Raw genomic sequence first — 17,172 nt, forward strand, 5'->3', positions numbered from 1 at the left:
GACACAAGCACTGCTGAAGTAATTCTGATTTTAAATAAGTGATACACAATAAAATGGTGAAATTTTTTGATAAAGGAAAAAATTGGCTAATAAAGGGCAAATAATGTAAGATGTTTGAAAATTTCAAATTATGCAATATCCATCCTATAAAAAGGACATTCTGAAATCTTTACCTTTTTATTAAAAGAGAAACAACCCTCAAAAAACTTTTATGCTAAAGTTAACAATTTATAAATAGAATGACTAAAAAAACCTGATAAAAATAAAGTTGCTAATAAATGAAGAAAATATAAATGCGGTTAATCTGAGAAAGTCATAGTAAACCTGTCATTTTCTATACGGACTATTATTTAACAATTTAAAAAATACAGAGCATTTTGGTACAAAAATTGAAAATGAAGATATTAACTTTTTAATTCAGCCAATTTTTACCAACATAAACACAGAATACCCCGTTGCTCCTCAAATGTTTTTTTTTCTTTTTAGAATTTTAGAGAAAAATACATATGAACATATGAAGAAAGTTAAGGTAAAAACAGCTTGTTCTTTTGGACTTTTAGTATCCTCCTATTAGCATTCTTTCAGTTTAATGTTTACTTTAGTCTAACATAATAATCAAATATATTCAATAGGTGAAATAGCTATCCCAAGAAAAATAATGAGTATTTGATTTAGCATAATTTGTTAACTTTTACTTTTGTAGCAAAATAAATAAATAAATAAATAAAAATTTGATGAGTTAATACCAAAATAAATGTGACATTAGTGATATGCCTTAGAAAAATCCCCAGTAAATGAATATCTTAACTCATAAGAAATAACTATAAGTATAAAATAGTTGTCATGAATTTGTCTACTGGTACAGAAGTTATCTCACAAATACCAGCCAAACATGAAACTCCTGTCCTGACTCACAGAAAAAGTTTCAAAACTAACAATAATTTGCAAAATAGAGATCATAAATCCCACCGAAGAGACAAAAAAGATATTTTACTGAGTTGATAAATCTATTAACTATCTACAAAATCATTATAAAAATGAGTTAAATAAAATATCACTTTTGTAATACATACTGAAGCACCAGCGTAACTTTAGTAAGAAAGAATACTTAAAAACATAAACACAAATGAGCTGAATATACTAAATATATATATAAAACCACTAGAGAAAACAATGGGATAAAAAGAAGTGGTAACACTTTGAATGATACTGATAAAATATATATATATATATATATATATCAATGCCTTATGTATTTATTACATAAATTATAAAAGAAGCATAATTTATATACTTGGCTATAACTTTACTATTATAACTTTAGATGAAGGTCTAACTTTAAATCATGAAATAAAACTAGGACTGAGACATCACTTGAAATATTCAGTAAAAATGGATTCATTTTTAGGTTTTTGGGTTTGTTTTTTTTTAATGTTTTTTTATTTTTGAGAGAGAGACAGAGACAGAACATGAGCTGGGGAGGGTTAGAGAGAGAGAGAGAGAGAGAGAGAGAGAGAGAGGTAGACACAAGAACTGAGCGAGGTAGGCTCTAGGCTCTGAGCTGTCAGCACAGAGCCCGAAGCAGGGCTGGAACTCATGAACCACAAGATCATGACCTGGGCTGAAGTCGGATGCTCAACCAACTGAGCCACCCAGGTGCCCTGTAAATGGATTCATTTTTAATCAAATAATTGTACAAATTAAATATGAAAAATAAAGAGAAAACATGTTAGTAACAAAGAGAAATGTTATTGAAAAGACATACATAGGACATGAAGTCTTAAAATGTTGAGAACAGAGAGATGACAGTGATCCTAATAAACCACTCGTATATAAAATAACTATGGATGACAGAAGCCATCTCAAATTTCCTGATAGGTATTGTTGAGTAATAATATCTAGTGCTTACTTTGTCTTTAGTAACTGCCAGGTCTTTTTCTCAGCACCTCACAATATTAACTTAATTATCACAACACCATGAGATACATATTATTATTATTCCTTCTCCTTGTTTACAATATTAAGAACTTTTTACAAGAGTATGAAATAAAAGTAATTTAATAACAGGAACATGGATTTGCAAATCACAAGACCTTGGATCAAATCCTACCCTCTGCCTCCAAATCAACTTACCTAACCTCTCTGAGCCAAAAGTTTTCTCATTTGTAAAATGGAGATAATTTTATGTATCTCATAGCATTGATATGTGGCAAAATAAGATACCATGAATAATATTCAATATTTCTGGCAAGTGGTAAAAAATGTCAGGCACTGAGCAAAATTCTGGTCACACAAAAAAAGATAGGATATATGTACAAACCTCACCTTCAAGAAGCTCCCAATAGTGTAGGCTACCGATGAGCATGATATTTTGTAGATCTTTAGGTAAATGATTTTTGTTTTCTTAAAGTTAAGAACATAACAAATAATAAAAATACAAATTATAGATTGATATTAAAAATACATTTAGATAATTTGGCTAAGCCATACCTTAATTTCTTTGTGAGTGGTGGTATACAGTCTATGGGGGTAATAAATATTAATTTATTTACATTAATTGTGAATTTTGTTTATAATAGTATATAAAATATACCTAGAGACTCCTGTCCTCAGGAATACAAGACAACAGCCAACTGAAATCTTTGCACTTTCCCCTACAAACAGATATTGCCATTGTAATTACAGAAACTCTAAAACTAGATTTAAGATTATTTAAACAAATGGTGCACAAAAAAGAAATACTGAATGGCTTATAGATTTCAGTTTGAACACCTTGTGAAAGTCTTCTAAGAAACTAGTATTAATGGTTCTCAACTCTAGCTCAAAAGGCAAAGCAGTCCGGCACAAGCCATACATGCCATTTTGCCAAAGGCACACAAATGGCCAAGAATACCAAGAGAAAAATTGTCTTATGAAAATTATGTAAATTGTTTTGGTTTAAGGAAAAGAAAAAAGGGATAAAAATTCACTAAATACTTTCTACTCACAATTTTGCTATGAACCTAAAACTGCTCTAAAAAATAGTCTTAAGAAAATTCACTGAACAGCACACTTAAGAATGCATGAATTTAAAACCTGAAAATACTCTACATCCTAACTACTTATGACAAAGGCTTTATTTGGTTATGCAATAATTAATAATATCCCAACATTTACAACATATATCACATGATAGGTTACTTGTAACTATTTTAACTGCCACAAATATCAATAACATCATTACAAAGGAAGTCTCATTAAGAGAGAAAGTATCTTTTGCTAGCACAGTCACGTTTCCAGCAATAATCAAGTTTTCTTCACAAAATAAAACTTAGGAGCGACTATAAAACACACTAGCTGTTTTAACCAGTGTCTATTTTTTCTTTACTCCTAGGTTATCTTGGCAATATTACTCATGATGTGAAAATTAACCTGTCCTTTGAGATATTCTGGATTAGTTAGAAAGACAAGTCTATATGTTGAACAAAATTTTCCTCAAATGCTAAGAGCTATGTATTGTTTTTGAATTAGAAGCTCTGGGAATAGGTTTTCTAGTACTTGTTAATTAACTTTAAACTTTTCAAAAATATAAGTATGATGCATAAATTTATGTCCATATTTTATAGTAATATGTAGATATTGATCATTCGCACCAGCAGAAAAGTAGTTGTCTTTTTTTCCCTTACAGTATTTATAGCTAACTAATCTTGGTTGAATCACATACTTAACAGCCTGTGTGATCTTGGTAAAGTTACTTAACTTCTCTGTGTTTCATTTTTTTAATTTATAATGAGGATAATTTCACCTGATTTCACTTTCTATTCCTTGGCACCTCCTTTTAGGGATCCTTTTTCTTGACTTGTCCCTTTTATGTTTTTCAGGGTTTGGTCCTGATTTCTAGTCTCTTCTAAGGATTGCAAACTATTACCACCACACAAAGCAGGGATCCCTTTGTGTTCCAGGGTTAACAATGTTTGAAATAGCTGAAGGTTTAAGCAAGGCAAAACAGACTGAACAACTCCCTGCTGTCTGCCACTTATGCCACCTGCCAGGTCCCTATAAATAACTTATGTTCATGACCCCAATTTTACTTATATTTCCTGATTTTGAGTCATGTGCTGGGTTTATAGTAGAGAGCAAAATTAAACATATTCTTTGTATTCACTAAGCTTTCAAACAAATGAGGGAAAACACAGTAAATTGGAAAAAAAAATTAAATGAGGTTAAGTTTAGGGCAACAGTGCTAGTTTAATAAAAACACGGCTTAAAGCTTGGACAAATCTTGTACCATTCAACCCAGTGCTCATTTCATTATCATGTGCCAAGTGCTCCACAGTGACTTTCAATTTTACACGGTATTTTATATGGAGTACCTACTGAATTTCATAACTTTAAGTTTCCTTTGTCTCCTCAAAGCTTTTAGTGTGCTAATAGGCTTCGGTTTTCTCACAGATGATAATGCTAATAATAATTTTTTTTAAGTTTATTTACTTATTTTGAGAGAAAGCAAGTGTGAGCAGGGGCAGGAGCAGAGAGAGGAGAGAGAAAGGATTCCAAGCAGGCTCTCCACTGTCAGTGTGGAGCCAGATGTAGGGCTCTATGCCATGACCTTAGCCCAAATCAAGAGTCAGACGTTTAACCAACTGAGCCACTCAGGTTACCCAATAATAATGTTAATAACAGATAACATTTTAGAGTATTTATTATGGGCTGGCTAAATGCTTTACATAGATCATCTATGAATACTCTATAATTACTTCCATTATACAAAGAAGAAAACGAATTAAAATTAGTTTGCCTTAGGTCATGTGACTAGTTAGTAACAGGATTAAAACTTAGGGTCGGTCTGATTCTGCAGTTAGCTCTTTTAATATCGAAGCTCGAATTTCCATAAAAGACATAATTCTGTAGAGTTTCCCAATGTATTTAACCACAAAATCCTAACCAAGGAGCACCTATTATAGAACTAATATCCTCTAAAACATTTTGGGAATACTGGCTTAATCTGTACTAAATTTTATTTAATGATTAGGAGATTAAAATACACATAATAATTGCATGCATAGTAATTACAAATGCAAAACACATAGAAAAAAAGAGAAAACAGTACATGAGTACGTAAACTGGGTTTGGATAGTAAGTTTCTGGATAGTTTAGATAGACTTTTCTTCTTCCTTTACTAATTTTAAAAAATAATGAATTTATTTTATAACAAAAAAACATTTGAAAAGTATTACCTAAATTATTTTGCCTTTAATTTTGTTCATAATATTCATTATGGGTCATTAAATCTAAAAAGCCATTGTAAGATGCTGCTATTCATTAAAGCTGTTGCTGATTTTAGGAAATACATGAATTTAAACTACATCTTAATCATTAAAACATATACAAAAGGTTATTTCTGAGATTCCTATCATTGCCAAATGGCTTCCCTATACCTCAGTAGTCTTTCCCCACTCTGATTCTAAATTGTCAGTAACTTCTTTTAAATAACAAATTCCCTGCCCCAGCTTTTCAATGTTAGGAACCAAATATAAACAAATAAGCTATTGCTTTGAAATGGAAATTTTAAGTGCAGGTTTTCAATTTTATTTTATAGTATAGGAATTCTACAAAAATTTGGAAGGGTCTCTCTACTTCCCAAACACCTGATTTCACTGTTTCAGAACTTCAACTAGGTAAAAGTTTATGTTCTTCTTAGACACTCTAAGTACTCTATTTCATAAAATCTAAGATGCCGCCAATTGTAAAATGGCTCCAATCATAAGATGCTCTGGCATTTTATGTACCATTAAGAAAAAAAACCACACACCCTGTATCATTTGAAAAAATCTCTTTTAAATTTAGCCCTATTTTTAATCTTATGTCACTCTTTTGTTTCCCCTTATCTGTGTATACACAGTGACTTTTCACTTTAATGGTAAATCTGCATATAAAGGATACTTAAAATGGAGATTAAAGCCAACAACTACATACCAACACTACACGTAACCAAACTGATGACAATATTAACCATAATGACCAAGTCTGCATTAAGTACAGGCACTGACTGTCGCAAGTGCCACTTAGTTCATAGTGACTTTAAGACATCAATAATTGTGAAATGTAAATATGAGAAAAACATGTATATCAGAATAAACTATAGTGATTTTAATCAATTTTTTCTCTCCCTTTCTACCATCATTCTTATTCTAACCTTCCAATCTTCATTCCTCCATTTGCTTCATAATCTAACTGTCAAATCACCCCACAAGGAGAACATTTTTATTACCGTGCTACATAAGGGATACTTTTTAGAACAAAGTTAGTACCTCTACTAGGATTTAAAACCTGTCAAATGTAAGAATTTTTAAAAAGGTATATAATAAAATTAAATACTTTGAGAACAATCCCTCCCAGAGAGACTCAAACTACAATAGCAGTGGTAGCTGGCAGTAATTCCACGAGTATTTTTGCAACCTTTGCCAAAATATTGAAAACAGACCTAAAACTATGCTTTTTGTGAATGTTTATTTATTTGGCATGTGGTCAGGGCACGAATTCAAATTCTAACTTGGCCATTCATCAGCTGTGTCACTGTTTTTATTTAAAAATTTTTGAGGTGGGCCACCTGGCTGGCTCAGTCGGTTAAGCCTCCAACTTTGGCTCAGGTCGATCTCACCACTCCTGAGTTCGAGCCCTGCATCAGACTCTGTGCTGACAGCTCAGAGCATGGAGTGTGTTTCTGATTCTGTCTCCATCTCTCTCTGACCCTCCCCGCTTGTGATCTGTCTCTGTCTCTCTCAAATATAAATCAACATTAATTTTTTTTTTTTTTTTTTTTTTAATTTTTGAGGTATGGGGCACCTGGGTGGCTCAGTCGATTGAGCGTCTGACTTCGGCTCAGGTCATGATCCCGCGTTCCGTGAGTTCAAGCCCCACGTGGGGCTCTGTGCTGAACGCTCAGAGCCTGGAGCCTGCTTCAGATTCTGTGTCTCCCTCTCTCTCTGCTCATGCTCTGTCTCTCTCTCTCTCTCTCTCTGTCAAAAATAAATAAACGTTAAAAAAAATTTAAATTTTTGAGGTATAACACATTAGTTTTAGATGCACGTGATTCGATACTTATGTGTACTGCAAAATGATCACATTAGTCCAGTTAACGTCCTTCACCATAGTTACCAAAATTTTTTTCGTGTAATGAGAACCTTCAAGATCCACTCTTCTAGCTACTTTCAAATATTCAATAGAGTATTAACCATAGTCACTGCTTTGTATGTTATATCTCCATGACTTACTCATTTTAAAACTGGAAATTTGTTTTTATTCTTGATTGTTTTTCTTTACTTACTGGAGTGCCTTCTTCCTCTTTACTAATAAGGGCACAAGGAGTCTTGGGGGACTTAAGGGATGGCTATGAGAAGACAGTCCATACATTTTAGGTATTATGGCCATTGACACAGAAAATCTTCCTGTCCAGTGAAATATGCATAAAATTTTAAAAAAAAGGGTATGTCTAGGCCTCTCATGGCCTTCTTAGCAAACACCAAGGTCACCTTTTACCTGATTCAGAATTTCTTCAGTAGGGTTTAACCATCCCTTTACATTCAAAGAAGCACTCAGCAATATCTTACTCCCATTTCCTATCCAAGAACACAGCTAATAACAACAGCCACTATTTTAATGAGCCAAGCATATTACATATGGAGTCCTTTAAGCTTTTCAACCGTGTGAGATAACATTTCCATTTTATAGAAAAATTCAGAGAAAGTATGACTTGTCTAAATCCATTCAAATATTAAATGGCAAAGCTCTGATTTTAACTTGTGTTAAAACTCACACTACACTTCATTTTCAAAGTGTTTCCCAAATCTAATTAGAGAAAATTAACTTACTACCCACCAATATTCTTATCCATCTAAATTAAGGGCACTAAGAACCTGACCATCCATTTCTCACCACCCTTACTCAAGCTACCATGTCTCCTCTACCATGTCTACGAAAAAAGCCTCCAAACTGGTCTTTCTTCTACCCTGTCCCTTTCAATATATTCTCCACAGCAGCCAGTAAGATCCTCTTTTTAAAAGGAAGCCAGATTATGTCGTCTACTGCTCAAAAGTCTCCAATAGCTTAGATGCCCTCAATATCTTTCATGATCTGTTCCTTCTATGACTTTGTCTCTAGCTTTAATCCCTTAACTCAACTCCAACCCACAAGCTTCCTTGCTATTCAGGAGAGTTTATGTTTCATGGCATCAACTAGCAAATACTGTTTATGGCTGGTTCCTCCACCTGACTGCACTTACCCCAGACACTTGTATGGTTAATTCTCTCACTGACGCCAGCTCTTGCTTGAAAGTTGTCTTTTCAGTGAGACTTTCCCTGGCCACACTAATATTTCAAACTATATCGTCCTCTGCTTTATTACTTATCCCTTAAGCGCCCATTACGACCTGCAATAGAACATGTTTTTCTTAATTCTGTTTAGGATGTCTTCCTCCATAAAATGCGGACTACAGGAAGATAGGGGTTTCTGTTTTGTCCATCGTTCTGTTCCCAATGCCTAAAACAGTACTAGAAACATAGTGGGCGCGTAACTAACTGAATGACTTCCTGACCCACCCCCACCCCTTTCACACACACCGGCGCGCGCGCACACATATAACTAAACGTGTTTGTGAATATATCTTTTCCAGTAGCAGCCTTTCCGTCAGCCCCGCATCCCGTTTCTCAAACTTGGTTCCTTCAAGAGGTACCAAGCTGTTCCCTATTCCACATGCCAAGACTGGTGCTGGTATAAACGTACTTCCCACCAGTATTCGGAGGCTAGGTCTTATCTCCCCAAGATGAGTAAGGGAAGGAGGACTCTCCTACCTACACGCCTACCCCCGGACCCTCTCAGGGAGTCACTCACATAAATCGGTGGACAGAGCAACCTGGAGAGCCTCACCGGGTAGCCTCAGTCTTCAGCAATTAGGGGCACCGTCCCGCACCCGACGGCAGTGAGAAAGGACCCAACGAGGTGTCCTCACCAAACGCCTGAGCGTTCCACCGATTTAACGTCAAATTCTGTCGCCCCCTTCCCGGGCGTAACCGCACCACGCTGTCCGTCTTCTATTTCCTCAGCTAATAACTTAAACTCCTCTGTACCTCTTCCTTGGTAGCTACATTTTGTCACCGGTTGGGTAAGGGGCAAAACGCCGGACGTCGGGTCTTTCCTCCATGTTGTGTCGTGGAGGTTGTGAGGTCAGAGGAAACGGCCGGGCTGAATCGAGGGCGGGGGTGGGGAGAGCTGGGAGCTGTCAGTGGAGCGGGTCTGGCTCGCGGTCCCGGCCAGATTCCGAGCCGGGAATTTCGGCGGATTTAGCTCGCAGGCAAAACGCAATCCCAGCGCTCCCGGAGCGGCCTCTTTTGTAGAAGCACCTGAGATGCTGGGTGTGGTGCACTAAACGGTAGCGGCAGCAGCAGCCACAGCAAGCTGGGGCCCTGTGTAGAAGCTCCATCCCCTTGTCTCTGTGCCCGCCTGACTCAGAGGCAGGTATTTGGGTTCGTCAGTTTTGTGTGTCGTAGTGGGTGGGGCCGGTGGGAGGTAGAGGAATGTCAGGTGCAGCGAGTGGCCCAGTTTGTCCGCAGTAGAGGAGCCAACCTTTGGAGCCGCTTGCTACTGAGTCCTGTGCCCAAATGAAGCTAATGTCCGTCTTCCTTCCTACACACGTTTACCCGAGTCCTTTGAGAACTGTAGGCAGATGTTTAAGAGTAACCACTCCATCACTGCTTCGAAGGAAGATTTAAAGAGGCGTTGGAGAATGTAGATTCAGTTCTCCATTACTCACCGTAGATGCAAAGTCTTGGTTTTGTTTTGGTTTTCAAAGGTTTAGTCATTTGTCGAGACATAACGTTCCCTTGTGGAGTTGGGGAATGTGAACTGGAAGTTCCTTTAGAATTGCCAGTGGTTTCTTTTCAAGGCCCCTTGGTTCCTGTTTTTGTTTGGGACAGAAAGACAACTTTTTGAGGGAAAGTATATAAAATAAATGAGCTAGTGTTATTCGCCCGTTGAAGAAATGTGTGAATTATTTTATTCATGATGAAATCGGTATCTTTTATACTGTTTTTTTTTTTGACCTTCGCCCCCCGACCTCCAATCTAATTTCGACTCCCAAATTCTTTGTGGGTAGGGATTGTGTCTCGTCCACTGTCGTTGGCCCTGAAGCTGGAAAAACACCTGAGTTAAAATAGGTTCAAGATATTGGTTGAATGAATGAATTTTCAAACCCCATTCCTACGTTGTATTTCCTCAACTAATCTCTCTCTCAACTTAAACTGTTTTTTTTTTTCATTAGCTTTCTTCCACTCACCAAGTGTGAACAAATCTATGTGTATATTTTTTTATATGTGAACCTTTTTATGTGCAATCATCTACATGAGTGCTTGGTAGTTGAAGGAGAACATTGATGAAATATTTTACACTAACTCGTGTCTTATCTTTTTGAATCATTTGCGTTTCTTTGTTTGGTTCTTTGCTTTTCAGTTGTCTGATAGTCTGTCTAATTGAAAATCAAATAGTATAATATAGAAGGATTGCATAATAAAATGCAATAGTTTAGTGTCTTCCTTCCTACCCTTAGTCCTATTCCTCAGAAATAACCCCTTTTAACCTTGTTAAACCTTAGATCTATAAGTTGAATAGTAAAAGAAAATGCTCACTCTTTTTTTTCTTTCTTTCTTTTTTTTTTTTTTTTTTTTTACTTTTTAAGACAAACTATCCATAACCTCCCTTATCCAAAGTTTTGAATAGTCATTACATTTTTTAGTTTTCATATTGGTTAATGTTATAATTCTAAATAATATACGTAAATTATTTTTTCACAATTTTCAAAAATATATTTTGGCTCCTTGTTTGGTAAAATGAGGAAAGTAATGACTCTACCTTCATTACCACTGCAAAAACTATATCTATCACTTCCACCATCCCCTATCTGAACTTTTATTTATACATTGTTAAGGTTAATAATATTTATATTACATTTCTTAACTACAATTTTTTTTTGCTTTTTTTATGTGTGCTAAAAAATAACAAAATGTTAACAATATTATGGCTTTGTAAATATTCCTAAGTACAGAGTCAAAAAGTATGCTATGATACATTTCCTTCCCAGTTTCTTAATTTCATGACCCCTGTGCCACACTAAGGAGAAGATTTGTAATATTAACATCAGATTGATTTCTTCTTTCTTCCCCTATAATGACCAAAAAATTATGCCATAGTTAAGTGTGATTTATGTTTTGGGCCATGTACATCTTATATAGTTTTTAACCCTCCTCACTTTTACAAAGGACTTTCTGTTTTCTTTTGAGGGAAAGTTAGTTACATTGTTTTTGTTTTCACCAAATCCTTCCATCTTACGCTTTCTTTACCATGTCCTCTCATTCTTTGTATGAGAAGCTTCCATTCCATATCTTTGCTTGAAGATGTTCCCTTAAAGCCCAATTACTTTCTGTTTAATGTGAACAAATTACATTCTGGTAAGTTACATTGTTTCTTAACCACACATTTTCTGTTATTTGTTTTTCTCCTCTGTTTTGGTAGAATACATCCTAAGAATATTTATTCATAAAAGGTATGTGGATGTTAATTTTATTTTTTAATGTTCATATGGCTGTAAATTATTATTATTTATTTTTGCTATAATGATGGATAGTTTGGCAGGGTATAGAAGCAAAATTTTTGTCTCTTTAAGTCTTTCAAAGCTTCACTGTCCTCTAACTTTCACTATTGCTCATGAGAGAATGAGAATGCCACTCTTAATTTGTTGAGGCCTGAACTATTTATTTTCTCTCTGGAATGACTAAAAAATTTTATTTTCCTTGAAGCTTTGAAAATGTATGATGACATGTCTTGTGAGTTTATTCTTGAAGTGAACTCATTGAAAGGAGCTAGGAAAAATGTCATAGTGTGGGTATTTTTCATTTGCCCTCCTCGATATTATAAGCCTTTCTAATTTGAAGGTACAATTTCCCTTCAACCGTGGGGAATTTTTCTCCTATTCTGTCTTCTATAATTTATTCTCCTTTATTTTCCTCTGTTCTCTTTTTGAAACTGTTGTAAGGTGGTTTTTGTATACTTGGTTTGATTTACTATATCTATTATCTTTTCTCTTATGTTTTCATCTATTTGCTTTTTGTTCCATACTCTGAGCAGTTGTCTCAACTTTCTTTTCCAACACTTCAGTCTAACTTGGTAATAATTTAATTTCCAACCACTCATTTTTAATTATTCCTTCCTCATATTCTCTTAATTTTATTTTTTATAAGATACAATTTACATATCTTAAAATGCACTGATTTTAAGTGAGTAGTTTGATGAGTTTTGATACATGTATACATCCATGTGACAACCACCACCCCAATCAAGATGCAGAACATCCAAAACTCCAAAAAAGTTCATTTTATCAATTTTTTCTTTTATGGTTAGTGCTTTTTGTTATCCTGCCTAAGAAATCTTTGCTATCCTAAGGTTGCATTTAGGTCTATAATCCATCTCAGATATTTGTGGATGTAACTGTAGGAATTGAGGGATTATTTTTTTTCTTTTCCATATGGATATATTGTTGTTCCAGCACCATTTGCTGAAAGACTGCCCTTTCCCTATTGATTTTCTTGGCCATTGTTGGAAATCAATTCATTGTATTTTTAAAATTTTTTCAACTTAAAATTTAAAAAATGTAAAGTATGTGGTCTCTAACACAAACATATGTAGATATAGAATATGGAAATTTGGAGCATAATAATAATATGAACACCCATTAAATCCACCAGTTAAAAACTAAGATATTACTCAAGATTGTTGAAGCTTCTTATGGGTTCTTCCCTAATCTCACTCTGCTTTTCATACAGTGGTAACTGTATCCTCATGTTTTTCTTCTCCTTCCTTCCATCCTCCTCCCCTTCTTCCTCATTATTATTATTATCACCTTTTAAAAAAATTTTTTTAAGGTTTATTCATTCTTTGTAGAGAGAGAGCGTGAGTGGGGGAGGGGCAGAGAGAGAGGGAGACACAGAATCCAAAGCAGGCTCCACGCTCTGAACTGGCAGCACAGAGTCTGATGCGGGGCTCAAACTCACGGACCGTGAGATCGTGACCTGTGCTGAAGTCGGACGCTCAACCATCTGAGCCACCCAGTTGCCCCTACCTTACTTTTTAATATAATATTACCTCAAATGTACATACTCCTGAATTATTTATTATTCAGCTTTTCTTGTTGAATATTATGAATATTGGCATACATTTTATGTGCTTTTTTTCCCCACCCAACATTATATTTAGATTCATCTATGCTGATATATGTTGCTACAATTTGCTTATTTTCTGTCATGTATACTCTTCCATCAGATGAATGTACAGTTTCATTAATCATTCACCTGTCTTTGGATATTTAAGTTTCCAGTTTGGGGATTAATAGGAACAACACCATGCTGATTTTTCTTGCATGTATCCCTTATTTATGTGTGTAGGACTTTCTGCCAGAATTGAATAGCAAAATAGTGTCAAACTGTTTTCCAAAGTGATTGTTTTAGTTTATATTCTCTTCATGTCCTAACATTTTGTATTATCAAATTTAATTAATCAGATTTAATTATTACTCTCTGGCGGGTATAAATTCTCCTATAGTTTTAATGAGCAGTTTCTTGAATATTAATGAGGATGTTCATTTTCTCATATATGTACCAGCAACTCCTTTTTACTCTTTTGTATGTTTTGCTACACCTCTTTTTATCTAATATCATGTCAAATCTTTCTAAATATATTTCAACTTGTTTTGGTTTTCATTGTTTTCTTTTCCATAACTTATTTTAGTCACCTCCAGGGCACGTTTTTTAGTTTGTTTATTTTATTTTTTGCCCATTATGATGTGGTCTTTCTTCAACTATCTGATGATTCCTGGACAGTTCATGATTTTAGAGTTAAGGAAGTCTGTCTGAGAGCTTTGTGTATATGGACAGGCTTGTTGACTGCTATTCTGTGTTTTAGGATGGCTGGGTAGATAGTTATATCTTAACTGGGGCCCTACAAATTCCAGAATTAAGAGCAGTTTGCCTTTGTCACCATGCCCATACTAGCTATTTATTATAATTCTCACAAAGTTGGTTTATTTCTAGGAAAGAAACTTACCTTTTTTCCTTTGAGGAAAAATAACTAACTAGTAATGGGGGGCCAGTGACAAAGTTAATTCTTTTATTCTTCAGCCCTTTAAGTTATCATTCTCATTTCAAATCCTCTTCTGACTTCTGTTCCCCATTGTTTCTGCTTTTGTGATCTCAAGTTTCTGAATCTGAAGAGGCCCAACAGAGGTCTTGACTGCAATATACTTTATAGTTTCTTTCTTTTGCTTCTTAAAACAATACTTCATATGCCAAATGCTTTACTGGGGGTTTTTGGAATCTTTCATTAGGTCATGGCCCTTTTCTGTTTTCTTCCTTATTATGAATTTATACATTTAAAAGTATTTCCTTTTAATGTTTTTAATGAGGTTTCTGCACAGACATAAAAAGTGGTCTATTACTTTGATTTAGAATTCCAACATTTTGATTGTGAAAGCTGAGAAAGGAAGAATGCAGTGCTGGACCAATGGAATGTCTTTGTAGTGAGACACCTGGGTGAAAGATCTTTTTGTTCAGTGGCCTTTTTCATTGTGATTGCCCTAATGTGATTCAGATTGATTTTGAGCAGGTTTCTTAATCTCCAGGTTGCTTTGTTACATAACTCTGGGGCACTATTTGTTTTGGAGACCATGCCAGTAGGATTGCCCTAGATATATACACGAAACATCTATCTTTAAACTGGAGGCAATAACATCTGTGAAGATTGTTGAGGGAATAAATTAAAACAGATCACATGGAAATTACCAAGCACAAAACCAAAACTGATTAGTTAAGTAACATAGAGGCTTCTGTTATCTAGTTTAATTTTTACTACTATTAATAGAGGCCTTGATAATTTAAAGGTAATGGTTGGAATACCTATTTCATCTTTTCTGACTTTACTTACTTTGCAAGAAGGAAAAATTCTTGATGGTCTATGGGTTGTTCAAGCTTTAGGTAAACAGAAGATCCTTATTGATGTGAATATGCAATAACAGACTTCCTCTTAACACTGTCAGACATCATGAGGAGGGAATGTTCTATTTTTTGCCTTTTTATCCCATTGAAAATCTTTGATTATGATTTAGAGCTACAATCTAAATTTATGATTGGGTGGTTTTTCCTCGTAGATATTATCTTGGAATTTTTTTACTTTGATTCTTTTTACTGTGAAGTGTTCTGATTGGCATTTTCCTCCAAGTTATATATTATTAATCATATTTAAGGTGAGAAAACACTGGCTTAATTTTTGGTTGATCTGTCATAAAATTCTCTCCTTTTCCAGATTATCTTAGAAGATCTAGGATTCTGAAATGTTTCCCCTGAAGGATGCTGAAATGGGTGCCTTTACCTTCTTTGCCTCAGCTCTGCCACATGATGTTTGTGGAAGTAATGGGCTTCCTCTTACACCAAATTCCATCAAAATTTTGGGGCGATTTCAAATCCTTAAGACCATCACTCATCCCAGACTTTGCCAGTATGTGGATATTTCTAGGGGAAAGCATGGTAAGTTGTTCTTTTCTTCTGTTTTTGTATTCCTTACTCTGTTACCTTGATTAGGTTACAAGTATATAGTGAGCGCATACAATAGTCAGTATATGTGGGTATGTGCATGCCCTCACCTTCAGTCCAGCCAAACTGAGTCTTTTGAGTTTTCCTGATTGCCCTGGCCCCTCACAGGTCCCTGTTTTTATACTCTGCTATTTTCTTTCATGGGTTATATTATTCTCTGCAATCTGAGCTTAATCCCTTTCCTAATTTCTTTTATATCTTTTATCAGGTTTTATTATTATTTTCTATTTAATTTGTCTCTTTTGAGGATTCTCAGTTCTTGACTTTTGCCCCTAACCTCAGAGAGACAGTACTGCACCTGGTACATAGAAGCATTCAGTAAGTGTTGAGTGAGTAAATTAATGAATGACTACATTTGAGAAATTCGTATTTTTCAGATCTGAGAATCAGGATTTTTAATTTTCTCTTTCAGAGAAACCACCTATCTTAAGCATATTTCTTCAATTCTGTAAAAAGGAAATGAAAGCTCTCATACCAGAAATTTGAGAAGTGTCTATTTAAATGTATTTTATGATTGAAAGTAGTTATTTGGGCTGTCTTCAAATGAAAACAGTCACTATTATTTTCTTTTGGAATTTATTCTTTTCTTTCTTTTTTTTTTTTATGAGTTCAGAAGAAGTGTTTATTGCCTTCTTATGTGGTTGCTGTGTAGGGCATAAGAAGGTATTGCATAAGCTTAATAGGTAAGAGAGCGATTAATGAATAAGCTGACTTTTCCTCATTGCTGCTTTTTACCAAAGGAAAAAAATGTTCTCAGCGTTGGGCAACTAAATAAAAAGAGCCTCATTCCAGAAACAGAGGTTCTTCGTAGCACACCAAATATTTCTGAGTCTCTTCTGAGCCATGTTGTGGTGGGGGAATATAAACAGGAGCTGGTAGTTTGGAGGAGGGCCAGCCTCAGAGAACGTGTCCTCATCCCCTAACATAGTCAAGATTCAAAGAAATTATTGTATAGTTCATGATGTCCAAGTGCTTCCCTGTCCATGCTGAAGCCTCTCTTCTTCCTTAAGGCCAGGAAGACTATCATTCCGCCAGTGGACAGATCCCTGATGAGGCCCATAGGTTCACCGGGCAGACACCCCCTGTGATTATTGCCACCTGACCCCTCATCATTGTTCCCTTTCTTTTTTTTTTTTCAATTTTATTTTTTTTAATTTACATCCAAGTTAGTTAGCATATAGTGCAACAATGATTTCAGGAGTAGATTCCTTAATGCCCTTTACCCATTTAGCCCATCCCCGCCCCACACCCCCTCCAGCAACCCTCAGTTTGTTCTCCTTATTTATGAGTCTCTTATGCTTTGTCCCCCTACCTGTTTTATATTTTTGTTTCCCTTCCCTTATGTTCATCTGTTTTGTCTCTTAAAGTCCTCATATGAGTGAAGTCATAGAATATTTGTCTTTCTCTGACTAATTCCACTTAGCATAATACTCTCCAGTTCCATCCACGTAGTTGCAAATGGCAAGATTTCATTCTTTTTGATTGCCAAGTAATCCTCCATTGTGTG

At 35.1% G+C, this 17,172-nt stretch overlaps 2 protein-coding genes across 11 annotated transcripts in view; one reads left to right on the forward strand and one right to left on the reverse strand.

Moving 5' to 3' along the window:
- AIMP1 (aminoacyl tRNA synthetase complex interacting multifunctional protein 1) overlaps positions 1-9,213 on the reverse strand; it is a 41,229-nt gene extending 32,016 nt beyond the window's left edge. For 2 of the 9 annotated variants that reach the window (XM_058721743.1, XM_058721734.1), the window contains exon 1: positions 8,869-9,213. In XM_058721743.1, the coding sequence (XP_058577726.1) occupies positions 8,869-8,870 (2 nt within the window). In that variant the 5' untranslated portion in view covers positions 8,871-9,213. Of the gene's footprint in view, positions 1-2,325; positions 2,404-2,593; positions 2,658-8,260; positions 8,572-8,868 lie in introns of those variants that run through there. The other 7 variants (XM_058721736.1, XM_058721735.1, XM_058721740.1 and 4 more) reach the window with 7 other exon arrangements.
- A 35-nt stretch (positions 9,214-9,248) lies between these two features.
- TBCK (TBC1 domain containing kinase) overlaps positions 9,249-17,172 on the forward strand; it is a 224,137-nt gene continuing 216,213 nt past the window's right edge. Inside the window, exons 1-2 of one of the 2 annotated variants that reach the window (XM_058721731.1) lie at positions 9,249-9,492; positions 15,379-15,599. In XM_058721731.1, the coding sequence (XP_058577714.1) occupies positions 15,407-15,599 (193 nt within the window). In that variant the 5' untranslated portion in view covers positions 9,249-9,492; positions 15,379-15,406. The remainder of the gene's footprint in view (positions 9,493-15,378; positions 15,600-17,172) is intronic. The other variant, XM_058721729.1, reaches the window with a different exon arrangement.

This window comes from Neofelis nebulosa, chromosome 3, assembly GCF_028018385.1.
Source record: "Neofelis nebulosa isolate mNeoNeb1 chromosome 3, mNeoNeb1.pri, whole genome shotgun sequence".
NCBI classification, from domain to species: Eukaryota; Metazoa; Chordata; class Mammalia; order Carnivora; family Felidae; genus Neofelis; species Neofelis nebulosa.